The sequence below is a fragment of the Cibotium barometz genome, chromosome 31 (genome assembly GCF_041138505.1).
Source record: "Cibotium barometz isolate CiBa-2024 chromosome 31, ASM4113850v1, whole genome shotgun sequence".
NCBI lineage: Eukaryota > Viridiplantae > Streptophyta > Polypodiopsida > Cyatheales > Cibotiaceae > Cibotium > Cibotium barometz.
In genome coordinates this window covers 17,662,039-17,689,185 of record NC_141076.1, presented here as the reverse complement: position 1 = coordinate 17,689,185, position 27,147 = coordinate 17,662,039, and the positions used below count along the sequence as shown (strand labels likewise).

Below are 27,147 nucleotides of genomic sequence, written 5' to 3'. Positions count from 1 at the left end.
TATGTTTTTCTGAGTATAAGGCATTATGCAAGGTTGAATCAAGGATTCCTTAAAGGAATCTCCCAGTTAGCTATTCATTAGAGAATTTGTCATTGCCAAAGGTATCACCTTTGATTGATTCCTTCCATTGTTGCTTTTGACATGGTAAAGTTGATTGATTGGGGTCCATTGGGTTCCTTGATGGAAATACCCAATCAGGAATGCATTTTTTTGAGTGTTAAAGTTAGCCTTGTCTTCTAGTTTTAGTGATCAGGACCAATTTCCCGCCTTCCCTTCCATGGTAAGGTCGAAGGCACTCCCCCATGTGTCACACATTTGATCAAGCACTTCCAAGTGTGCAATGAGATCTCTAGTCCAATATTGAACGTGTAGAGGGATCTCCTAGTTAGACTTATGTTGCAAGTCTGGGAACGTGCGTGGGAAGAGGAACATGCGTGGCCAATAAGGATAGGAACGTGCATGGCCATGTATGATCTTTGCAAACATATGTGTTGGACTTGTGAATGTGCGTTCCCACTTTGGCATGTGTGTATGTAGTTCTGATAGGTCTACCACTTGCAATGGTGGGAGTTTGGGCCATGTGATGGTCGTTTTCTAATTGTTTTTATCATTATGGTCATTAATTTTTTGACCTTTCCTTGGTGAGAATATTGTGAAGATTTTTTATGTCAGATTCGGGAATGTGTGTTTCCCTAGTTGAGCACGTACATAGGTAAACCAGACAATAGTTTTTTGAGTTTTGGCAAAAAATCCAAGTTTTGTCAACCTGCTTAATGGTATACGTTTTTGGGTTTTATGATTTTATAGGATGCTTTAACTTTCCTAACCTATCTAATGATATTTTCAATGTTACCTAATGGTATTTTTACAAGGATTAATGGTGAGATTAACATCTATAATGAAAAAAACACATAAATTTACAAATGCAAGAAGGAAAATAGAATAGAACAATTACTTGTAATCATGAAACTTGTGCTTGAAGGGTTTCTCCACTCTTCATCGCACCAAGCTAACCAATTAAACCAAAAAATAAACAACAAAACAAGAGTTAAACATTATTAACCGATGGATTTGCACTTTAACCGGGCTATGTTAATACTCCAAATTTAAAGTATAGCAAGGGGTCCTAAGCCATGTCATTTCCCAAATAGCAACACCAAAAAATTTCACCTATTTGAGAACACTTGAGCCTTGTAAGATAGAGAGAAGAAGAGGAAGAATGCAAGGGTTTTATTGGTTTGCACCGTTAGCCACTATTAGTAAGCAACCCTCTCTTGTGTAGAGCTAGGGTCTTCAACCTTGCCTTCATTGTTGTCACTACAAGGAAGATTAATTAGGTGGGAAGAAGAGAGAGAGAGAGAGAGAGAGAGAGAGCTATGGAAAGCTCAACCTCTACTTCGATGTACTTTGATGCCTCAATTGAGTGAGAGCGTAAGAGAGGAGAGAGGGAGAAGAAAACTAGCATCAACATACCATCAGTCACCCACAACACAATCCTTAAGCATATATGCAACAAAGAAGAGAAAGCATATAAGAAAACTTCAATCACAAGCGCAAGAAACTCAAAATCAATTGTGAGAATAGGATTATGTCTTTTCTCATTAGTCAAATTGTCTTATATACAAGGCTCATATATATAATGCCCAACCGCCCAAGTAATGTAATATCCAAGGAGTCGAAAAGCTAGTATAGGCTAACTTCCTAGTCTAACTGTACATCACTGGCATTGCACAAGTCGTAAGCTCAATTTTGACTATCATTTTACATGAAGCACATTACGCAGTACAAAAAATATGGCTCAAGAACGCCGCGCTTTTGAAGTAATGTTAGCCAATGTGGTTACACCTCATCAACTAAAGGGTTAGGAAGCTTTGACAAGACCTATCCACTCTAAAGATATCCTTTGAGAATGAAGGATATGTCTCTATAAAGGGATCTTTTATTTTATCCATAGAACTCCCTAATGGCACTCAAAAAGATGATGAGATTGTGTCTACTTGTGATAAGAACTGGCAGTTAGTTATATTTAAAAGTTTTGAGGAAGAGTTGAAAAAAAATGAAGTGGACAATATTGAGCAAAAAAACTTTTATGTGTGGGAGGGAAATCACATGACTGCCTCTTGGATACAAAGCATTGTTGAGTTGTACCAAAACAACAAGGCAAGACATATAAGGGTACAAGACGAATCCATTGCTCCATAACAAGAGGATAAGCTGCATTGCAAAGGTTTAACTTGTAAGTAAACATGCATTGGTTTATTTAAGCTTATCATGGTTTAAATAATTTATAATTTATCATTCCATTATGTTTTCTTCGATGGGTGTGTTTATTTAGGTTAAAGGAAGATGCTATTATCACTATCAATGTGAAAGATTATTTGTACCACACAAGTACATTGTGATCTTGTGACGAGTCACAATTCATAGAAAGCTTCAGAGAAGTTGAGAAAAAGGCAACTAAAAGGGCAAGAGTAGCAAAGGCAAGGAATGGTAAAAGAGCATGATATCCTCTCGCACAATCAATTCTCTATGTGCAATGTGATTGATTCTTGATTTGATCTTTTGTAGTGTACGTAATGATCTTCATTCAATGTATCAGGGTAAATGGAAAGCTAACTTTGAGCATTTGTGTAGGAAAACTATCCAAGGGTCAAGCACGGAAGTCTAGGGCAAGATGTATAATAGAAAGATGTTAAGGTAAGCCTAACTAAAAACTTCATGCTATTTTCTCCTTGTTCCATTAGTGTTGGCTTCTTAGTGAGTGAGAAAAACTACATGTGTTTTCAGATTTTGTTTACTGTGAATCTTGAAAATGGGAAAGAGTGGTTTCAGATCTTATAGAAACTCCCTTTTAAAGATAATAAGTTTAAGATCACTATTGAAAAGTTATATTGTGTTGAGACGTTGATTGATTTGTCCTTTGAAATCTCCCACCCTTTGTATAGAGTGCTTGCTCACTTGAATGTGATTTGAATGATTGTTTATCCTTGAACTTTGATTCATGTTCAAGTAAAGATGATTATATATCTTGAAATTTAGTGTTGGATGCATTTTTAAGTGTAGCAACAAGTGATTCATATGGTTCTTTGTCAACACTCTTTAACAACACATTAATAGATTCATTTTAATCAATAAATTTCTTTAATGCAATAAGTTGCTTCTTAATACTTTTGAATTTGTTGACGTGTTGTGCCATGGTCTTGGTGTCCTTCTTGTCAAGTTTGTAAAATTGCATGAGAAAGTTGACTTTTGAGCTTTGTGAGTCAGTGCTGAAAATCTTGTTGAGCTCTTGCCATGCCAACTTGGCATCCTTGATGCTAGAAATGTAATTAATCACATTATCACTGAGATTTTGAGCGATAAGGCCTAATGCTTTATTGTTTAGTGGCTCAACCTCACTTGTTCATCCTCAATTAGGTGCCAAAGCCCATTTCGCATAAATACATGGTCTTGCTTTGCCATGTGTAAAACCCATCACCATTAAATCTTGAAATGACTTCCACATGCTTCATAATGAGAAGGTCTTACTAACAAGCTTGTGTTTTGCTTTGTTAATAGTGTCTAATCTCATGCAAGATTGGTAATCAAGAACTTTTGTAAGCTTGATATGCAAAATGATTATGCAATACTTAGAGAGTTGATTTTGGAAAGATTTGGCTTGCAAATGGATATGCCTTAGAGCAAAGTACTACCCTCTCTTTCCAATTCTGAGATTAACATAAATTGATTACTACTATAATTACTAACTAATTAAAGTGATTAAGGAGGAAAAATAATGAGTAAAGGACACTTTTGGAGGATGGAATTCAGCTCACTAAAGCAATTATTGATGGGGCTTTTGCAAGGGATATCTTGCTCTTGATGGAAGCAAGTGCCCCAAGATGGAAATTGGCAATAGAACCCTGCAAATTTGCACAAATTAGTTGAGATCGTCGATTGAGATTTTGGTTTGTGCGGGTGCTTTGCTACACCAAAATCTATTAAAATTGATAGGCCAACTCCTTAGTATTGTATGCCAAAACCCCAAGAGGATTTGGCTCAGTTGTGGCTATAGTGGGGGTATGTGGATATGCAAAAACGGCTGAGATAGAGCGATTTCTACCAATTTTCTACAAATTGGGTGAAACCCTTTGGTGATAAGTTGCATTGATAAGCCTTCTCCTAAAATGATTTGCTCAATGGTGAAGTGTGTGAGGAGAACAAGCTCATGCAATTCCAAAAACGACAAGGTGGAGTGTGGATAAGCCTTGTGAGATAAGAATGATTAATGAGCTCTATTAGTGTTTAATGGTGAGAGTTGAAGGAGGTGAATTCTAAGCTAAAGGGATCAAGAGACTAGCTCTAATACCATGTTAGAACTTGAGGATCCAACCTTCCATGGAGACGGTGATTGGTGAGAGTGAGTTAGTCCGATACTATTATATGTGATTAGTGCTAAGCTAAGCTAGGGTGGATGATACCTAAGAACAATCATTATGAATGAACTAAACTAATTAAACTTTAGACTCGAGCACAATTAGGATATACAAGATTTAGACTTTACTCTCATAAAGAGGCTTGAGAGCTTGCTTGATTCCATTGATTGAAAATGACGCCTTTTATATGAGGGAGGTACAACAAAGCTTTGATAGCTAAACCACACTAAGAACTCCATGACTAGAGAGAGAGGGAGATTGCACACTCAACACTATTCCCTTGTATTGCATATCACAATGAACCATACAATGATATAGGCTCTCTAGCCTTATCCCTCTTTACACATCATCATCCATGTGGCAACTCCTTTTCCACTCTTTTGGTCAACTCTCACACACCATGCAATATTACATGTGGCATTCCATCTCACCACAATATCCATATACACACATACACACAATATCTTGCACCTCTAGGGTGCTTTCCCACATACACACTACACCGCGATTATATCTCTCAACACCCCCTCTTAATCGAGGTGTTCCATAACTCACCCATCATCCATCACCCATATCAATGTAGCATTGCACAACCGCAATCGCTACCTCTCAACACTCCTCCTCAATGATACATTGGAGTGTTCATTAACCAAACATGTGTGCCCGTGTCTACCATCTTAGACACTTAGTCCATTTTGAGCCGACTCATCGCTCACAGCGGAACCACTGAGTCCGATTTGAACATGGAAGTTCGGGCGGGATCCAACCCATGCGCATGCACCTCACACGTGCATCGCTCTTGCACACATCACACAACAGCCATTTTGAGCTTCTAGGTGAGAGCTCGGGCATGACGACCCTCATACCATGGGTGAATGATACATATCGTTTTGAGCATGCAGGCTCGGGTACGATTACCCCTAAGTACATGGGTGAATTTTATTTTTATTTTTGACAACTTCCATTTCAACCATAGTCGAGCAAGGCACCCACATAGGAACAATCCTTTGAAATAGGTTATAAAAACCATCCATGTGAACATATGCTTGTTTGGGATTGTGTGAAATTATCCTCTTAAAGGTTTTTTTTAATAAATAAATAAAACCTTTTTATTTGATAGCGCACACCTGTCGACATTAACTACACACCTTCCTCTGCTACATGTCAAATTTTCTTGCAGAATCTTGCTGGCTGCACCGCTTGACTGCTGCTACACTACACGTTGCAACTTTGGGACCCACAGCCAATGGGTCTTCTTCTTCCTCAGGCTTCTTCTGTCCTTGCCTCGCCAAGCTATGGGTGGCTTGTTTTTGCTGTAGTTGCAGCTATCATTCCCAGCGTTGTTGCTATTATTCCCCAGCGTTGTTGCAGCCGTTGCTCCTCTTGCTGCACGCCACATGCTGTTCGCGCAGTGTCTCCCTTGCTATGGCTCTCTTGCTACGCAGTGTCTCTTGCTACTACGCAGTGAAGTGTCTTCCTGCTTCTTCACGCTACTCGACTATGGCTCTCTTGCTACTACGCAGTCTTCTCTGACTGTGATGGGTACCAGCCACTACTGTCTTCTTTGCCACTGGCATGCGCTTTGCTGGTTGCCGATTCATCTCCCGGATCTGCTCTTGGAGCATGCTACAGAGGCAGCTCTCTGCTTTCTTTTAGCACCGTACTCCATTGTCTATTTAAATAGACTTGCTTCTCTGCCATTTGTTGTGATTCTCTCTGCTGCCTGCCATTGTCTTGTCCATTTAGCTACCATATATGCTGCTCTTTTATTATAGCAGTATCTCCACGTTTGCTTGTATAACATAATCCTTATGGTTGTTGACATCATCTACTTCAAGATTCCAATATGCAACCTCTTTTTGTTGCATGATATTACTCTTCCTTACCTCAACACACCCTCTTCATGAGCTTTACACATAGCCATCCAAATGGCCTTCCAGAGCTCCCCAATTTGAGCTCTAACATGCATCTCCTTCTTGTTTCAATCTCTTTGCCTCTTCTAAACCTCTCTCATTGAGGTTTCTCCCATAGCCATCAACATGGCCTTGCAAGTTTCCAAATGAACTTGCACTCTCTATGCTTTTTCTTGCATACAAACTTCAAGGGTGCTTCTTCACATGGTCTCTCAAATGAAACCATAGGTGCAAACCAATGTGAAAAATCCAAAAGCTTCCACCAAACATTGCCCATCTTCTATGAGCAAAAACATGAGCATCACTCTTTCCCATGTGCTCAACCATGGACTTCTTCCAAGCCCATAACCGCTTGTCCCTTCTTAGACAAGCATTGCACCTCTTACACTCTTTGCCCAAGTGCAAAGAACCATGGGATCCACAAATCCCACACATAGCAACCCTTCTCAAATATGAACATTCTTCCATGCTCAAACCAAAACTAAAATAAGGCAAAACAAATCACAAAATACCTTCACAAATCTCCTTGGCAGCTTCTCTTTGATGAAATCGAAGACTTCATAGTCTTCACACTTGCTGAAATCTCCATTTTCAGCTTCCTTGATGATGAGCAGGCTTTCCTTGTTGCAAAACTTCATTTGCAACTCTCTTGGGCAGCTTCTATGCAACCTCCTTGTTGCAAATCTCCTCTCAAACTTGAGAATGGTAGCTCCAAATCTCTCTCAAATCCTCACAAATGCAAATCTCCTCTCAAATCCTCATCACAAATGCAAATCCAAATGATAATATGAGTGTGCATAATTTTTTTTCTCATAATAACTGAAAATAATGCTTAATCAAAGAAACACACAAACAAGCTAATATACATAATAAACACCATGACCAAGAGCCCATTTGGCTCTGATACCATGTTAAGATTCTAGAAATGGGATTGATCATGGTGAACGACATAGATTAAGCATAAGATTAAGGTGGATTAAACCACACTAAGAACTCCATGACTAGAGAGAGAGGGAGATTGCACACTCAACACTATTCCCTTGTATTGCATATCACAATGAACCATACAATGATATAGGCTCTCTAGCCTTATCCCTCTTTACACATCATCATCCATGTGGCAACTCCTTTTCCACTCTTTTGGTCAACTCTCACACACCATGCAATATTACATGTGGCATTCCATCTCACCACAATATCCACATACACACATACACACAATATCTTGCACCTCTAGGGTGCTTTCCCACATACACACTACACCGCGATTATATCTCACAACATTAAATGTACCATGGTCACTCTATAGTACTCCACATAGTTGTTATCATAGTTCTATAAGGCGGTTTTGAATACACAAAATTCACGATGTCAAACTAATCTAGCTAAATCAATGTCCACTCGATGATTCTTCCACTTACCTTGGACATGAAGGGATTCATGGAGATGAGACTAGAGAATATATTCTGCATGAATCATCACTCTCCAACCACAAGAGTGTGAGTCTCCTTGCTTGGGCACTTGAACCTACTTGATCTCTGAATTATACAATTCATAGTCTCCATATTGGGCACCAAGAACAGCAAGAATCCTTTTTATATGCCAGCATAACAAATAAGCTTTCACAATAAGATACACTACCAACTTCAAGCACTCTAAGATACTAGAGAAAGGTGCTTTGGATGTTTACTTATAGTCCTCTCAGGATGTGATCTTGGTATTGAATTAAGGGTCCACACAATTCTCTTATCCAATTCTATACACGCAAGGCTCCAATGGTTCCTGCAAAAGCAGAAATGTCTAAAACTAAGGCATCCCCTATCTATTAGATGCATATGACTAACGAGATAGAGAAGTGACATACAGCCTCTAAAAAGGGAGCTTTGGAACACACAACTCTATGTGGTGAGATGGAATGCCACATGTAATATTGCATGGTGTGTGAGAGTTGACCAAAAGAGTGGAAAAGGAGTTGCCACATGGATGATGATGTGTAAAGAGGGATAAGGCTAGAGAGCCTATATCATTGTATGGTTCATTGTGATATGCAATACAAGGGAATAGTGTTGAGTGTGCAATCTCCCTCTCTCTCTAGTCATGGAGTTCTTAGTGTGGTTTAATCCACCTTAATCTTATGCTTAATCTATGTCGTTCACCATGATCAATCCCATTTCTAGAATCTTAACATTTAATACTAAAGAATGCCACGTAGATGATTGAGAACAACCAGCCAGACTTCCCTGATGTTGTAGACGTTAAGATGCTTCTTTAGGATGAAGGGGGGGAGCCAAAGCCTTCTGAGCACATAGAGGCAAATGCTGAAGGAAAGACAGAGCCAAAGCCTGAAGATAAGACAAAGCCAAGGCCCGATGATGAGGTGAACAATGAAGAACCCAAGGCTGATGAGGCAAAGCAACCTAAAGAGGCAGAGCCAAAGCCTAAAGAGAAGACAAAGGCAACGCAAACTGAAGAGACAGAGCCAAGGCATGATGGAGGAGGTGAACAATGAAGAACCCAAGGCTAATGAGGATCCCAAGGCTAGTGAGGATCCCAAGCTTGATGAAGATCCCAAGACTAATGTACCTGATGTAATGCCTGATGTAATGTAACCAACTTAATTTTAACAATTATTTTTATTAAGTGCTTCTTGTCCCTTAACAATGATTATAAGTTTCAATCATATTAACACTGATTAGAAGTATGAATCATGTTAATAATGGTTCTAGACACTGAGGAGGCTTATCATCTTGGATGTGAATGGATTGCTGCTCAAAAGATAGCCCAAGAGCTTTGGACTAAGTGTTACAGGGAATTACAAAGTCGGGGGCATGCATGTTATGCTAAGGCCCAAACTGTATCAATTCATCAACTTTGTAACTAAGCACTTTAGATTGGCCATCTGGTTCTCAATGATAACGCATAATTTGAGGCCTCTTGTCATGCTAGTTTTGAGAGAATCTAAGATTGAGGAGACAGAATTGTATTTTGTATATGACCAAAGGCACTGTTATCTTGACCCAGGTGTTTGTCATCCCCCGACAAACCTAGGGTACTATTGCATATGAAGCGCTATGAGGATATCCAACATCCCTATGATCCCACAAATACATTATTAATTGATGATACCCTTGAAAAGGCAATGTATAATCCCATTGGAACATGGATATCACCCCTTCCTTTTGAAGGTAACACAGATGATGTTTATTTGGAAGAACAATTGATTCCATATTTAGATGGATTGTATAAATCAAAAGACTGTACAAGATTATGTAATGAGAAACCCATTTTTGTAATGTAATATCTTCAACTGTCCTATTCTCATTGTCTTGTTTTTTGAAAATAAAAGTCAGACAAAAGGCTCTTGATTAATTATGTTAAAAGAGTACATTCAAATGGGTAATGTCAAGTAGGAGTGTCATTAACAAGATAGACTTGATTAATTATGTGAAAAGAGTACATTGAAATGGGTAGAGTCAAGTAGGAATGATCTTGATTGTGTTACCCAATTCTTTACATTGTATTAGTCGCTCCCTTCTAAGGAGGACCTTTATTCCATTGTGAATGAAAGTAAAGTGTGCCAGCATGTCTTGCAAATGATTCTTCGACAATATCCTTCCTTAGCTGGTAGATTGCATTCTCCCATATAGAAACAGTTATCACCAATGCTGAAGCTTCATCAATCACTTCAATGTCTATGAATTTGTTGTCCATTGCACTTGCGGCTTTCTGATCCATTGGCACCAACTCTCCATTGATGTAATGGGACCTGCTATACCAGAAGGACAAGATAAAAGTTTGATTTGCAATCATGTACTTTGCAACTATTGTCTCCAGTGCAATGTTACAATGGATATCGTCAAAAACTTTACTCTGCCATCCTCATCAATAAGTCTTGCTAAATATCAATAAGTCTTGCTAAGAGGAATGTATCCAAATATTTGTAGACGAGCATGGTTCTTGCTATCTTCACCTGGAATAAGCTAAAAAGCTCCACAAACACAGTAATTGGTAGATAAAGCACAATTTTCACTACACGAGTTGGAATGCCCCCTCGTAGAGAGCATTGCACATCCTTGAAGAGCTTGCTCCTTGCTGACTCCATTACTGAGGAGTCTGGGATAGGCCAATCCATGTAGTTCCACTAAGCTTGCAAAGGTACCTCTTTCAAGCGGCCACAATCGTGTTTCTTGTTATAGTAGACGGTAGAAAAGATCATAGAAAAAGATACTTGCATCTATAAGGCTTTTGTTGCTCCTCCCCTCATACTATAGCCGCGACCAATGTGTGCATGAACCACATTCATAATTCCAATGATGAGGATGAGGGGATAGACATCTGCAACCATAGAGATGGAGAGTTTACATAGTTCATGAGACCATTATAAGAAAATGGAAGATTGACAATCGATAGATTAACTTACAGTTTGGTCTATGCGAGGGCAAAGATATGTCATCTTGACTCTCAAGCACAAGCTCATTATGCATATATACATGCTACACTAGGACCTCCTTGATGGTTGTCCTTTCAGCCTCTTATCTTGAAGTCTTTCACTCTTCCTTTCCATGATGCCCTGAAGATATTCTTGTTGCTTGTCTTTCTTCTCTTCCTTGGCTGCATAAGGACCCAGGTGCCCTTGGTGATTAGTACTCCAGTCCATTGATTTTGCACATTGAGAGAGTTGGACACAAGTATGGCAAACACTGATGATCTTGGTCTCTTTACCCTAGGAATTGAATCATCTATGATGGCATTAGTGGGGCGAAATCGGGATGATATAAAACGAGATTTGATACCCATCGTTTCAAGAGGAAATGTAGTGTAGAAGGTTGAAGCTTGCGAAAATGGAGTGCAGAAGAAGGTATAGGAAATGAAAAGAGCGCGAGAAATTGTTTAAGCCCAAGAGGAAGTTTGAGAAGGAGGGAAATTTTCCTCCTGTGTAAAGATACGTGTATTTAATATATGGATAGGAATAGTAGTTTCCCTCTCGACAAAATTGTAGGTGTGTTTAATGCATTCGGGTGTGAAAAGTGACTGTCAAGTGTAAGTAGAATACATTTCGAGGTGGAAAAGAAGAATTTTTGGATTTAGGAAAAAGAAATAATATATTTTTCAACGTAATGTTGCCTTCTTCCTGATTGGATGTGCTCCTTTTTCTCTCTCTATGAAAAGGCCCTACGATTGGATGTGCTCCTTTTTCTCTCTATGAAAAGGCCCTACGATTGGATGTGCTCCTTTTTCTCTCTCTATGAAAAGGCCCTACGATTGGATGTGTTCCTTTTTCTCTCTCTATGAAAAGGCCCTAGGAATGACCTCCAAAATGTCCTAATGGTCCTCATGTGAGAAGTGCTTTGTTTTCAAGATGTCCACCATTGGAGCCGCTTTAGGGCTGAATTTGGTGAATTGAATGCGACGCACCAATTCTAGGGACCCTTGACTTGCATGGATACAGTTTGACCACACCCAATGAACATCAAATTGGGTGACCATGGCTTGTCATGTGTATGATCCAAGGTAGCATATTACGCATCTAGAGTATAAAAGTAGTTAGAGCTAGTCAACTGTGTTACATCGTAAACGACCATAGTTCTCACGTAGCATGTAAGATCTTATAACAATTGCAACATGTGAAATGAAAGAGGAGGATATGGAGGCCCAATGTATGTTTGGGAGTACATTAATGAGGTGAAAGGACATATTTCTTTGGTTTCATGGCAGATGAGGCATAAGCCAACTGGAATGCAATGGTGGGAAAAATAATATCTTGACACATAGGGAGAGATCATGCCTATTTCATTGGGAGCAAAGCATGGTTTCCCACACAAAAAAGTATGTATGCACCACATGTCAAGGTGAGCACAAAGCAATCTCTGTGTGAAGTAGGGCATAGCTCCTACTAGTGAAGCTGCATCAGTAGAGGCTCGATTAATACGTCAATGTGGTGGCTCAATGGTCATGTCATTGATAGGAATATTTTAGCAATGGACTCTAGGTTGAGTTGGTGGGGGTGCACATAGCACATTGGGGTTCAATCACAATAATAGTAGAGAGAAGTAATGATGATCCAAATACCCCAAGAACAAACCTAGTAGAAAGCAAGCATGGGAGTTAGCATGCAAGGGAAGGATATAGATGCAAGATTTCTCTTTATGATGCAACTGATATGGCAAATGGAATTTTGCAAAGCACTAAGGCATTCTCTTACTCTCAAGGCAAGCACATAGGGAGAGGACCAAGCTTGGAGAAACTAACGGAGAGAATGTCTACAAGTCGAGCCCAAGTGGTTGAACAGTCACACCCATGTATAAGGTGCCTACCCCCCTAACCAATGGACAAAGAAAATGCACGTCACAAGAGACTAGCCGCCGCCGCTATGGTCATTGATATTGATGATCAGGCAACACATTGTCTAGAGTATAATGCTTATGTACATGCGTATGTACAAGACCGCAAATATGCAGGGAGGCCATGGAAGATCAATTTTAAGGAGCATGATACAACCATACTCCTCAAAGAACAGTGTAAAATTCATAGAGTTTAGTGTGATAGAGCACAAGGTGAATGAAGCAATGTGGGCAATCCAAAGGACATGCATTGGAAGCAAGTTCACACATGTAGTGGAACACCTCGCGCGGTGGTAAGAGGTGTGGGCAACACATAGCCGGATCTACAAGGGTGTTCCTGCACCATCATTCAAAGGGTATCGCAAGCACCCTAATGGTCTTATCAGACAATGGATGTGGTTTTTCCCTGATCACTTGCTTCATTGCCATATTGTGGACACCAACATAGACCCAAAGCCTAATCTGCCACCCAAGACAAAGCTAGTTGTTGCTATGGGAACTAACCTTATAGACGAGGAGATCTATTCATTATGGGAAGGTGGATACTACGTGGAGAGAAAGAATGCAAGTGTCATGCCCACCCCGCCTAGTAGTTGTGGGGCTACAAGGTCCTTTACAACAACAACTAATAAGAAACCACAATATGGGTCCACTACAAACACAGAGGCATGTGGCTTAGGCATGCGAAATGGCATGAGTCAAGTGTTGCATGTTGACATCAAAGGAAGCAATAAAAAAAATAAAGGCTACTTTGAAAATGAAAGCTAGGGTGGTAGAAGAAGTGCAGAGGTAGGAGCACAAGCATGAAGTTTTCAAGATAGAATTGCATGGGTATGATCCACACATTGGAAAATATGACGTGCACGTGAAAGACGAACGTGTCCAGATATTTTGTAGTTAGAGAATCCAAGAAGAAGCCTTATCTTACATGCAAGCACTCATACTTCATATATTTATGTGTTCTTGGCTTGAGCCAGAATGAGAATATGTTCATCCACCAACCTATCCTTTTGTACTTGGAGCTCTACAATGCCTTGTCCCGTAGGAGAACTTAGCCTTATTTAGACCATTGAATGCATGAAATTTCACATGCCAGGCTTTCACATTTCATGTCCTATCTATGTATTTTGGGACTTTTGTAACTCATTGGAAGCAACCACATTATAGAGGGTTTGATTGTGCAATATCTTTCTCTCTCCCCCTCCCTCCCTCCCTCTCCCTCTCCCCCCCCCCCCCCAAGGCCTTTGATGTCAAGGTCCTGCCGAAGTTAGCACCATCATCTTTCAAAACATTTCTAGCTCCAGAAGGTGATTCCAACTTTCCACCGCCTAAGAGACAACAAGGTCAAACTCGCAATATGGGAAGTTCCAGAATGGAAGAAAGATCCTTTTCCCGGAACTCAATCCCCTAGAATTCAACTTCAGAAGTTCCACCCTTCAACAAAGAAGTAAAATGCTATAACTGTCAAGGATTTGGACATCGCAGTGTGGATTGCCCAACTCCTTTTGGATCAAGGTTTTTGGGGGAGGGAAGTCAGGGACCAAGATTCCAAACTCCAGCTCCTGCCTTCAAGAGTAATCAGGTTCCTTTCCGTCAAATCAGGGAAATCCCAGAGGTAGGCCTCTAACCAACCCTCAGTTTCAATCCACCAAAGTAATGCAAGACCTTCGCCGGGTGACCTGTGGACAGGAAGCCAGGCCCTCCATACTCCACCAAGAGCCTCCCACTATCACCTCTGACCGCTCTGACCTCCGGTGCCCTCCAACACCTCCGACCGCTCTGACCAACTGTTGTCACCATCGGTGCACTCCGACCGTCGCGTCATCGCCAGTGCCCTCCAACGGCTCCGACCGCCTTCACACCGTCTCGCTGATGCCCTCCGATCACTCTGAACGCCGGTACCCTTTGACGGCTCCGACCGCCGTCATCGTCGATTCCCTTCGACATCTCCTCTGACCGCCGGTGCCCTCCGACATCTCTAACATGCATGGCCAACTCCAATGGCACTCATGGAGACAACACCCCTCTCCCTTTCCCAAGGTAGGGCGAGATCCTCTTTGAGATCCTCTTGAGCACCATCTCCCTTTTCCCAAAGGAAGATCTTCCCTCTACACTACATGATGAGGTTTGGGACTTCGAGGAGGAGGACACCCAAGGAGGAGATAAGGGGAGCACTCCCTCAACAGTGGAGGACACTCTCTCTTGTATCACATTCATTCTAGCACATTCAGGCAAGGAGCACATTCTCGACTGGAGCAGAGTCTCTCATGTATCATCCTTTTTGGCATTTTGGGTATACATTGTTACGCTCTTGTTTTGTGAGTGAGAAGCCTGTAGAGATACTGTGGTGCTAGGTGGTGGTCGGAGAGCACGATAGACAATGTAGAGAATAGGTCTTGCATGTCTAGCCAGTGAGGTCAACTCATCCTTGGCGGATATACTTTCCTGAAAGGATCCACGCTCCCTTTCCCCCAACCCTAGTGTTTGTGGTGGTAGTCTGTGAGTTCCCTAGCAAGGACCGACAGAGTTATCCACAACAGTACTTGAGTGTTTTACATCTGGCTACACTTTGGGACGGTAGCCCTCTCTGCCACATAGATCACATCAGCATTACATATATGTTCATGGGAGAGCAGCCCTCTCTGCTACAGTAGAGCATATCAGCGTTTTATCTTCAGCTCAGGGGACAATAGCCATCTCTGCTACATAGAGCACTTCAACGTTTTTCCTCAGCTCACACCATCAAGACAATAGTCCACTCTCTGCTACAGTACATGACATCATCATTTTATCATCAATAATCTCTAGGACATTAGCCCACTCTCTGCTACATCACACCATCAGAAACGACAGCCCACTCTTTGCTTATCTTCACCATTGACACCACTCAGGACGGCAGCCCTCTTTGCTCTTCACCACCCCTCAAGTACGCAACACCCCTGTCACCAGAGCGCCTGCACCCTTCAGGTATGCCGCACCCTTGTTACTAGAGCCAGCACCCTTCAGGTCTTGCAGCACCCTTGTCACTAGAGCTTGCACCACTCCACCAATCGGGATGACAGCCCTCTCTGCTCTTCATCTACCACCTCAAGCACCACAGCACTCTTGTCACCATAGCCTCCATCACCTCATCTTCCACTACCACTACCACCTCGGAATGCCTATGCATCCACCGACGTGAGCCTTCGACACTGACCACCTCTCGAAGTGCTTTGCCTCACATTGACGCGAGCCTTCGTCATCGACCGTGCATCAACTCTGACATCATCTCTACTTCTGCACTGGTCTTTCTACTCAGAGTCACCTCACATCATCAAAGGGCTCTTGTACATATGTTCATTCACCATTATATATAGACTCACTCACCTAGCGGGTGTGTTGTTTTGCTCTAATCTCTCGTACATCTGGTCCTTTCATCCTTTTGCCCTAATATGTTATCGGAGCTATCATGAGCAAAGGGATTGAAGACCTCGAGATCACACAGCATGGATCGTCTACCCGCACCTTGAAGGACCAATTCTTCTCACCAGAAGTTGATTCTCCAAACTCTGATCTGGACCACATAGGGAATGGGACTTTTTATTCAGTGGAGAGTCCCGTTCTTCAAGATCTTACTTTGGGAGACAATCAACCCATTTACATTACCTCACCTTCACCACCTTTGTCATCTTGATCGCCCTCTCTGAATTTATCAGATTTTGTTTCCAGAGGGGGATACATTCCTTGGTCCAGTGTGTCAGTGTGGGACCCTGGCATCCATCATCTTCTCTCATGGTCCCCTTTTTGGCATGAGAGGGGGTATCTGAAAACAACATTTTTCCCAGCCCTAAAAAGGGGATTTCATTGGACTTTATTGGTTTTATTTAGGATTTTTTGTGTCTTTGCTGCTGGGCTGATAGCCTTTAGGCTAGCCGACTAGCAGTCCCATAGACTATATATAGCTTTGCCTCATCACTTCAACATTGTACCACTTCTTGACCATATCAGGTACCATTTGTTGTTGCTGTACTGATGTTGGTACATACACCATACCTCCTTTATCATCATCGCATCAGCCCCAGCACATCAGCCTTTACTACTGGCCGCACCTTGGGACATCAGCCCACTCTCTTCTACAGGCCACACCTTGGGACAGCAACCCGGTTTGCTACAGCACAGTACTTCAACGTTTTACATCTGGCTACACTGGGATGGTAGCCTTCTTTGCCACATAGATCACATCAGCGTTACATATCTGTTCATGGGAGAGCAGCCCTCTAGAGCATATTAGAGTTTTATCTTCAACTCATGGGACAGCAACCCTCTCTACTACGTAGAGCACTTCAATGTTTTTCCTTAGCTCACATGATCGAGACAACAGCCCACTCTTTGCTAATAGTACAAGACATCATCATTTTATCATCAGTACTCTCTCGGACATCAGCCCACTCTCTACTACATCACACCATCAGGACGGCAGCCCACTCTCTGCTTATCTTCACCATCAACACCACTGAGGACAGCAGCACTCTCTGCTTATCTTCACCATCGACACCACTGAGGACAGCAGCACTCTCTGCTCTTCACCACCCCTCAGCTACGCAGCACCCCTGTCACCAGAGCATGCACCCTTCACGTATGCAGCACCCCTATCACCAGATCCGGCACCCTTCAGGTCTTGCAGCACCCTTGTCACCAGAGCTTGCACCACTACACCACTCAGGACGGCAGCCCTCTCTGCTCTTCATCTACTACCTTAGGTACCGCAGCACCCTTGTCACCAGAGCCTGCATCACCTCATCTTTCGGTGCCACTACCACCTCAGAGTGCCTCTGCATCCCCACTGACGCGAGTCTTCGATACCGACCAACTCTCAGAGTGCTTTGCCTCACATCGAAGCGAGCCTTCATCATCGACCATGCTTCAACTTTGACATCATCTCTACTTCTGCATTGGTCTTTCTACTCACAGTCACCTCACATCAGAGGGCTCTTGTACATATGTTCATTCACCATTATATATAGACTCACTCACCTATTTCATGTTGTGTTGTTTTGCTCTAATCTCTTGTACATCTGGTCCTTTCGTCCTTTTTCCCTCACATGGTATCAGAGCTATCATGAGCAAAGGGATTGAAGACCTCGAGAGGACACAACATGGATCATCTACCTGCATTTCTGAAGGACCAATTCTTCTTACCAGAAGTTGATTCTCTAAACTCTGATCTGGACCACACAGGGAATGGGACTTCTTACTCAGTGGAGAGTCCGGTTCAAGATCTTACTTTGGGAGACGATCAACCCATCTACATCACCTCACCTTCACCACCTTTTCCATCACGATCGCCCTCTCTAATTTTATTAGATTTTGTTTCCAAAGGGGGATACATTCATTCGTCCAGTGCGTCAGTGTGGGACCCTGGCATCCATCATCTTCGCTCATGGTCCCCTTTTTGGCCTGAGAGGGGGTATGTGAAAACAACATTTTTTCCAACCCTAAAAAGGGGATTTTACTGGGCTTTATTGGTTTTATTTGGGATTTTTTTGTCTTTGCTGCTGGCCAATAGCCTTTAGGCTAGCCGACCAATAGTCCCATAGATTATATATAGCTTTGCCTCATCACTTCACCATTGTACCACTTCTTGACCATATCAAGTACCATCTGTTTTTGCTATTGCTGTTGTCGGCGCATACATCATACCTGCTTTATCATCATTGTTTGTTAGCCCTAACACATCAGCGTTTACTATTGGCCACATCTTGGGACAGCAGCCCACTCTCTGCTACATGCCACACCTTGGGACAGCAACCCGCTCTGCTATAGCACAGTACTTCAACGTTCTACATCTGGCTACACATTGGGACAGCAACCCTCTCTGCCACATAGATCACATCAGCGTTACATATCTGTTCATGGGAGAGCAGCCCTCTCTGCTACAGTAGAGCATATCAGCATTTTATCTTCAATTCATGGGACAGCAACCCTCTTTGCTACATAGAGCACTTCAGCGTTTTTCCTCATCTCACACCATGGGGACAACAACCCACTCTCTGCTACAATACAGGACATCATTGTTTTATCATCAATACTCTCTAGGACAACAGGCCACTCTCTACTACATCACACCATCGGGGCGACAACCCACTCTATGCTTATCTTCACCATCGACACCACTCAGGACAGCAGCCCTCTCTGCTCTTCACCACCCCTCAGGTACGCAACACCCATGTCACACTAGAGCCTGCATCACCTCATCTTCCACTGCGACTACCACCTCGGAGTGCCTCTTCATAGTGACGCAAGCCATCAACACTGACCACCTCTTAGAGTGCTTTGCCTCACATTGATGCGAGCCTTCGTTCATTGATCATGCTTCAGCTCCAGCATCATCTCTGCTTCTGCACTGGTCTTTCTACTCGGAGTCACCTCACATCAGAGGGCTCTTCTACATATGTTCGTTCACCATTATATACTCACTGACCTATTTCATGCTGTGTTGTTTTGCTCTGATCTCTCATACATCTAGTCCTTTCGTCCTTTTTCCCTCACACCACATCCACATTTGCCTTTTTTTACTTGTAATGATATGGAGGTATACCGCATCCTAACATAAGCACTACTCTTACAAAACCTACCCTACTCATCCTGGAAAAGAACCTACCCACCATCCTGGAAAAGAACCTGTAGGGGAGGAAACACTTCGATCAAATTCATTATGCATGGGCTGGACACAATCTATTCCAAGGCCCTCAGTGATAATCTAAGAGAGGATGAGGCAAGAGCTTAGTAGTAAAGCTAGCTGATACTACAAAGCCTATGGGTCTTTTATGAGACATGAGTTAAGATATTCTTGTCACACTTTTGTTGTGATGAACTTCACTCCATAATAATCAAGGTGCTCTAATGACATTGTCCTCAAATGCCCATACACATCTCCATTAGAAAAAAAGACCATACCCTTACAGTCCACAAGAATAAAAAGAAGCTGTCTTCTTTTTTGTCTCTCATTCTTCTTCACCTGCAGATGAAGAACACAGAGGAGGCTACGAAGAAGAAGAAGAAGACATGCCTTCTTTTTTCTTCACATGCATGCCAAGAAACTATTCTTCACATAGAAGAACAAGAAGAGGAGGAAGAAGAAGAAAACGATGACATACTGTCTTTTTTAACATGCATGCCAAGAAAAAGAAAGTCTTCTTTTTCTTTACATGCATGCCAAGAGAGTCCTCTTTCTTCTCCACATCGTGGACGTGGAGAGAAGGGAAAGATGAAGAAAAAAAAGACATGTCTTCTTCTACTTCACATGCGGGTTAGCACCTTCACCAAGATAATTTATTTTTCCTTACATTGAATTCATCCATAGATGTGTGGGTTTTTGATGACCCCCTACCTTCAGCTACAGAAGAATATTGATGTTTTCTAGAACTCTACACATCAAGCAATGGAAATGGCATCTTTTCCCCTTCCATATAATGCATGTAAAACCCCTAACATTCCATGTGACAACTCAGCCCACAAAATTTGACTAGTTCAACCAATGCCTTTCTTTACACCCTCTCTCTCTCTCTCTCGCACAAAACCTCAATCAGACAACCATTGCCACAAAGTTGAATGAAAGTGGGGGGGGGGGGGGGATTTCAATCTAACATAAGTATGGGCCTTGCAGATGATGGGGTACCAGAACTGGATATCAGTGAAGGATAGAGCTTATACATGCCTATCAAAGATAATTTTATATGATTTATATAAACTGAATAAAACATTCAATTTCATCTCAGCATATCACACAGACATTTCAACTGTTGTTGAAAAGTTTTTTCACCATTACAAGATGTGAATACATGGCCAATATGGTATTATTTACGATAAACAGATCAACTTCAGAACACAAAGGATGCTGCAAAAAGTTCTCAAATAGCTCCATTTCACATAATAAATGAAGATAAAGATTTTCTTCGGAATAATGCCCTGGTAAAGTAGGGAAACAACATTACATTATTGCTTTGGTAGCCTACTAAAAAAGCTAAAACAGCAACTCATTTGGTCTTGGCCTTAGGAGCTGGAAGTAGCTGCAAAAAAAAACACAAAAAAGTAAGCATATTCTCTTGCAACTACAGTAGCAGGTCCTTTTGCAGATGGGCAGGCTAAGGGCTTGATTGCCTGTCCATGAGCAGGCGCCTGCTGTTGCCAGATTCTCTGACAGAAAAGATGAGCAGATTATGACTGTAGGGTTCCTTAACCATGAGGAAATGAGGAGTACCTGATAGCATGAAATCAAGGATGTGACAAAACCAAAAGCTCCTGTCACCCTTGGTGTGATTTTCTTGGGCGCCAACTGGAGAAGGCCAATGGCCACAACAATGTCCAGCGAGGACTTTACCCATCCCAGTAGCCTTTGCTCTACCTGCTTTTGCAGTAATTGGCGCTCCTAATAAAACCATAAATACACCATAAACAGATGTTATTAGCCTTAAAACATCAGTTGCACTACATGACTTCATTATTTACACACAATCTAATCACACCCAAAAAAAAACCGCTTTACTGTGCATAGGAACTCACAGAAGAATCATTGGCTTGCTGCTTTTTCCGAGCAAGACGCAACAGTTCTGCCAACTGCATCAGCACACTGAAACTTAGTTTCCACTCAACCTGCTTGGCTTTACCAAATGAAACAAATATTTGACTTGGGGGGAGGGGTAGTGGTGGGGGTTGGGCTTTTTTCTTTCTTTTCTTCTTCTTTTTTTTTTTTGGGGGGGGGGGGGGGTGTGCGCATGTGGCGTAGTCGGGGGTGTCTTCATATTTACCTCAAGCAGCGTGTTTGTAGTACAACCTCCAAGGAAGCAATACAAAGATATTTTTGAAATCAGCTCCGTGCGTTCCTTATTCTACAACCCAGAAAGACGCAACTGTGAGGCTTGATAAAAATGGGATTAACCACAATCCTGTGTGTACTCAGAATTCAGGCAAGGTGAGATGAGAAAATGGACCACCTTGTAAATCCCTGTCCTTCCCGCCCATACAATTTGATCCAGTGCTAAGAATGTGGCCATAAGCGAGCTTTTGGACTGTCGCAAATACCAAAAGTTGAGTCAAATGCATTTAACCAAATCCACCATAGTTGCTCAACGGGGTAGCTTTTTTTTCTCTCTTTTTTTTCTCGGGTGGTAGATCCTTCTGGTAGTTAATTTTTTCCTCCGACCATAGACGCATCATGTGTGCCAGTCAGCCCAAAGGCAATTTTCCCGTGGGTGCTAAAGCCACGTGGGGTGCCATCGGGGAGAGCACCAACTGACTTGAGGAGCTCTCGGTCTTGAGTAACTGCACCTAACCCCTCGCTCAACGGGGTAGATATAAAATGGTACAAACAGATCCTTCCTAAACACCCTCCAAGGGGAAGGCAAAACAGGTTTTGAACTACTTACCTTTGCAAGAAGCACAATTGGTAAAGGTGTCGATCTAGCTGATGGTGTTATCAGGGCTTCCAGCTCATTTACAGACTGTACCCATGGCCAAAGATATTCCGAAATCAGAGATAGCATCAATAATCCAAGTTGATGTCACGTGTGCTCTCTCTCTCTCTCTCTCTCTCTCTCTCTCTCTCTCTCTCTCTCACATCACACCCACACACACACATGGACATACATGTAAATATATTGGAGTGTGTGTGTGTTTGTGTGTAAACATATTAAAGTGTGACCGCACGCACGTATATAGGACGAGTGTTGAGGATAAAGTCACCCTTCAGCAGAATTATGAAAATAAAAAGGAACATAGTCAAACCTCCAGCTCTGTGTGTGTGTGTGTGTGTGTGTGTGTGTGTGTGTGTGTACATATTAAAGTATGAGTGTGGCACCCATGCATAGACACACACATGAATGTATGTATATGAAAAGAGTGTTGAGGATAAAGTCGCCCTTCAGCAGAATTATGAAAGTAAAAAGGGATGAAGTCAAACCTTCAGCAGACGGAAAACCTTTCGAGCTAGACTGGTGGACTTGTCTACTTCACGGGCAACTCCTGCCTCGCCCGCACTGATAAACTTGGAGCCATACTGAATAGTGCGACATATCTTGTCCCTGGCCTCTGCTTGGTTTAGGAAAGCTTTGATCAGGGCAATCTCAGCCCTAGTAGAATTCAAAGACTCCATTGCTTCCAGATGTCGCTTTTAAGGCGGCGACAGCCACTCCTTCAGCTCTGCATACACGACAAAGACAGACTCATAACCATCATGTGCTTCTGCCGCTTGCATCTAGCCACAACATTGAGAGTGTGTTTGCTACTATACATACATACATACATATGTGTGTGTGTGTGTAGTACATATGCTTTGCATGGTTTCCTCTAAAGACCGAAATGCGAAATCTTCACATTCCAGAGTGTGCACACGGTACTTTTTGATGCTAGGCACCATGGCATGCTATAATTTGGGTCTTGCCATATGTTAGACCATATTTACCATGATTAATAAACAATTAAGCCTGGGATTAGCATTCAAATAAGCTAGAAACCCTTCGACTACCCAGATTAAATCAAGAAGACAATGGGCTGTTGACCCGTAATCAGATAACAGAAATATAATTACTGAAAATCAAAATTGAATAAATTGTGCAGAAAAGACTCAATCGAGAAAAACATTACAAGACCAGCTGAGAAATTAGTAATTATGTTCCATAAACACCAAATAATACGAAGAAGAAAGAAAATTTGCCATAAATACTAGCAATTAATGAATTTTCCATATAAAGTAAAGCAAAGAAAAACCCGTAGGGATCAGAAGACAGAGGCTGAATTGGATTGAAGGGAGGATTAGCATATGGTTTAAAAGAAAGAAACTAAAATGGAAAGCAGGAAACAGGGGCACTTGGATTGAAGAGAAAATGTTGAATTAAAGAAAGAGGCAAAATTTTAAACAGAAAAGAGTAGTTACCTGTGCTGAAGGGCCAGGGAGAGCTGGAGAGAAATCCTCCCCCCTCCCTCGTGTTTGCTGCAGATATCTTCTTTTGTTTTTGCCTTTGTGTGTGTGTAGCTGAGGAAGGAGAAGAAAGCAAGGCCAACAAAAAAAGCTCTTGAATCTTTTTTTTCAAATCCGACCTAATCTGGGCTTGGCGTCCGCCGAGTTGTCCCTACATTCCGGCCGCTATTCCCTCCACCTCACTGCCCATGTGGACTGCCACGTGTACCCTCTCGTCACCACCTTGGCATTGGGTCCCACTCTTTGCGATAAGTTTTTTGTTTTAAAGCTTGGCGACTTAAGGACTACAGGCCTGCCCACGAAAAAAGGTTGAGAGCTGTGGGCAGGCACTTCTTTGATAAACAATTGCTGGACGACCATACCCTTTACAGACTATGGGCACGCCCACCACAGAAAAGGCGTCCTGCAAACTGAGAGCTGTGGGCAGCTATTCCACCCGGAACTGGAACAGTGGTTGTTGGGCTCCAGTTAGCAAACACATCAGCGCTGTGATCATAGTCTGTAAAGAAATGTCAAACGGGCGGGTGATTGTGGTGATTTGATTGGTTGGGCAAACTTTTTTCGCGAGCTTCCACCCAAGTGTGTAAACACCCTAATCTACTATTTTTAAATTTCGAAGATGTCAACAAGTTTCCAAGGTGGGCGGCGCGGCGGGGAGACTCCTCGTCCAAGAGTATGTGCGCAAAGCGTTTTGCTTTTTAACAAGCGTCATGCTCGTTTTTGAGCATTTTGGACATAAACTACGTGCAAAATTTTAAAATGTTCGTCAAAACTACACTAAAATACAACAAAACTTGTTATATTTCGTCAATTTTGACACGCAAGGGCTGTCAAAAATCAAACTTGCATGGAGAAGAGCTTCCTAGAGGCTTGAGATTCCGACACCTTTTTAGCATGATTTTAGTGTTTTTGTTGAGTGTGTAAAGGCCCTAATCTCTACTTGAAAATCAGCCAAAAATTAACGCCGTCATCACCAGGCACCACAAGTGTGTAGCAATACACATGTGGAGATGATCCTTCACATCTTAGGAATGTGGCATTCAAAAGAAGAAACTTGGCGGGGAGCTTGACATCTAAGACAAATATGCAGTGGCAATTTATTTTGTGCACACAGGTACCTATTGCTTGCCACACTTGACTTAGGATCCTTGCAACCCTACAATGGGGAGAGAGTGTTAGAGATAGACAAATATGCAGTGGCAATTTATTTTGTGCACACAGGTACCTATTGCTTGCCACACTTGACTTAGGATCCTTGCAACCCTACAATGGGGAGAGAGTGTTAGACATAGACAAAGAGAATTCCCCACCCATCGTTCGATTCTATAAGAAAAGGTAATTATTTGATTGGGGACGAAGATAAGTATGTTTAAAGACCCTCACTCGGGACACCTCGCCACCCTATGTGTAAGCACCCTAGTTTTACAATTTGGTGAAGTGTGTGAGTGACTACCCTTGCACCTGAATGGAAGGGGAGGAAAACAAGATTGTGTGTGTGTGTGTGTGTGTGTGTGTGTGTGAGAGAGAGAGAGAGAGAGAGAGAGAGATCTAGGAGTTCACATTTCTTTGACCAGCTCATACAAAGGATGTCCATCTAGCATAATCAAGAGGAATAGTTTATCCAACTAAAGGTCCCCTCCTACCTAAAATGTTTGTTTGGGCTGGATAGGATAGTCTACTCCCGGTCCCTCGTTTCAAAAATCCTGAGCCCCAACTCTACTCTAAACTGAATACTCTAAACTGAATAAAAGATGGAACCTCATCTGGAATTGGAGTCAATGGGAATTCAGATTCACCAACCTATGGTCCAAATACATTCGGCCTAAAATCTCCTTGCTTGTTGTGGCTTATTCTACATCAGGCCCTGTGACTAATGCTCATGCAACCAAACTTGGTTTGGCAATGGACTCTATTCAGGGTGTAGCTCTCTGCAATGGAATCTATCCCACATCACTTTATATCTTGCTCGAGAATTAACTCCTCATGTAGCAATGTGTATTATACACTCATCCCCAGGATCTTGATTGGAAAGAGGTTCTTCTTGGTGAAGTTAATGGTTGTTCAACCAAAATATGGAATATTATTAGATCGACATTTTTATGGAATGTATGACATAAAGAGATGAGGGATAGATTATATTGCATGTCTTTCATAACAAACAACTTGATATGGTACGGAAACTCTTTGGTTCTGGAGATTCTGAGTGTGTGAGGGATACCAAGGAAATGGTGTTTGCTGAACTAGAGGAACTCATTGACAGTCTAGTGGCTAGAATGGCAGACGAGGAGAATCTCATCGAGGAAGTCAGAGATACAGAAATTCAGCTTGACTTTAAGAAGAGGGAAATAATAGCTGCTTCTACACGGGATGCATTACATCATGGACCTAGTTTGAGGTCTAGGCTACCCTTTAACTTGTTTTTGGTTATGGAGTTAAGCTTCTCTGATTTGAAAAGCTTTTTATAATAAGTCTTTCATAGACTGTTATTTCTAATAGAACTGTTTTACGCTTCTCTTTTAAAAAAAAGAGATTGGGAGTTCACTCAAAATATGTAACTGAGTTCATCAAAAGAGGTTTTTCATTCAAGTTTTAAGTAAATCTATATCAATATAGATATAGTTTAATGAGGTTTTTTTATTTTTTGTGGCATATGCATTTTTTAAAAAATTGTTTAATATTAAAAACACATGAATAGTATATAGTATATTATCCTCAGCTTGATAATCAAAAATAAAATTAAAAATGATTTGGACATAACCCAAAAAAGCGACTACAGCAACATAGCCCGGAGTGAGTGTGGGGAGGTCTATAGTTGTCTCTCAGCTTTGTCTCTTCTTTTCCAAGATGGAAAAGAAGGTGTCTTCTGTTACATGAGGATTTCCAACAGCAACAGCTCTCTCTCTCCCTCCCTCCCTCTCTCTCTCTCTCTCTCTCTCTCTCTCTCTCTCTCTCTCTACAAAATGAGAAGTATTTGACCATGTACATCTCTCTCTCTCTCTCTCTCTACAAAATGAGAAGTATTTGACCATGTACATCTCTCTCTCTCTCTCTCTCTCTCTCTCTCTCTCTCTCTCTCTCTCTCTCTCTCTCTCCCCTCCCCCTCTTCTACAGCCAAATTTACTCCTCTTCCTCAAAAACAAAATCCATAGGATTTTCCATCTTTTTTGGACCCCAGTCATTTAGATCTTATCAAGATTGGCCACACACACACACACACACACACACACATATCCATATATATGCGTATACGCACATATATATATGTGTGTATATATGCATATATATGGATGTCTGTGTGTGTATATGTGTGTATATATGCATATATATGGATATGTGTATGTGTATATTAACACTACATGGTTAAGTGCACTTGTTCAAGAACACTACTAGGATGGGGACCTCCCAGGAGCTTTTTCTCTACATAGTCTTGATGAGCCATGGGTATAGTTTAGAGTTGTTGAGAAAGGAAAGCTTGGCTACTTGTCTATAATTAGGCCTAACTTAGCGACACCATACTGCACCCA

General features: G+C 41.9%; 1 protein-coding gene across 1 annotated transcript; it reads right to left on the bottom strand.

The window, feature by feature from the left end:
• Positions 1–20,560: 20,560 nt before the first annotated feature.
• LOC147620559 (peroxisomal membrane protein 11-5-like) lies at positions 20,561–23,717 on the bottom strand. The gene is made up of 8 exons (XM_086824791.1): positions 23,579–23,717; positions 22,607–22,845; positions 22,074–22,148; positions 21,642–21,716; positions 21,456–21,536; positions 21,211–21,264; positions 20,909–21,076; positions 20,561–20,717 (listed from the first exon to the last, which is right to left on the bottom strand). Exons 2-8 carry the CDS (start codon positions 22,796–22,798, stop codon positions 20,685–20,687), a joined length of 678 nt encoding a protein of 225 aa, XP_086680917.1. The 5' UTR covers positions 22,799–22,845; positions 23,579–23,717; the 3' UTR covers positions 20,561–20,684.
• Positions 23,718–27,147: the final 3,430 nt, after the last annotated feature.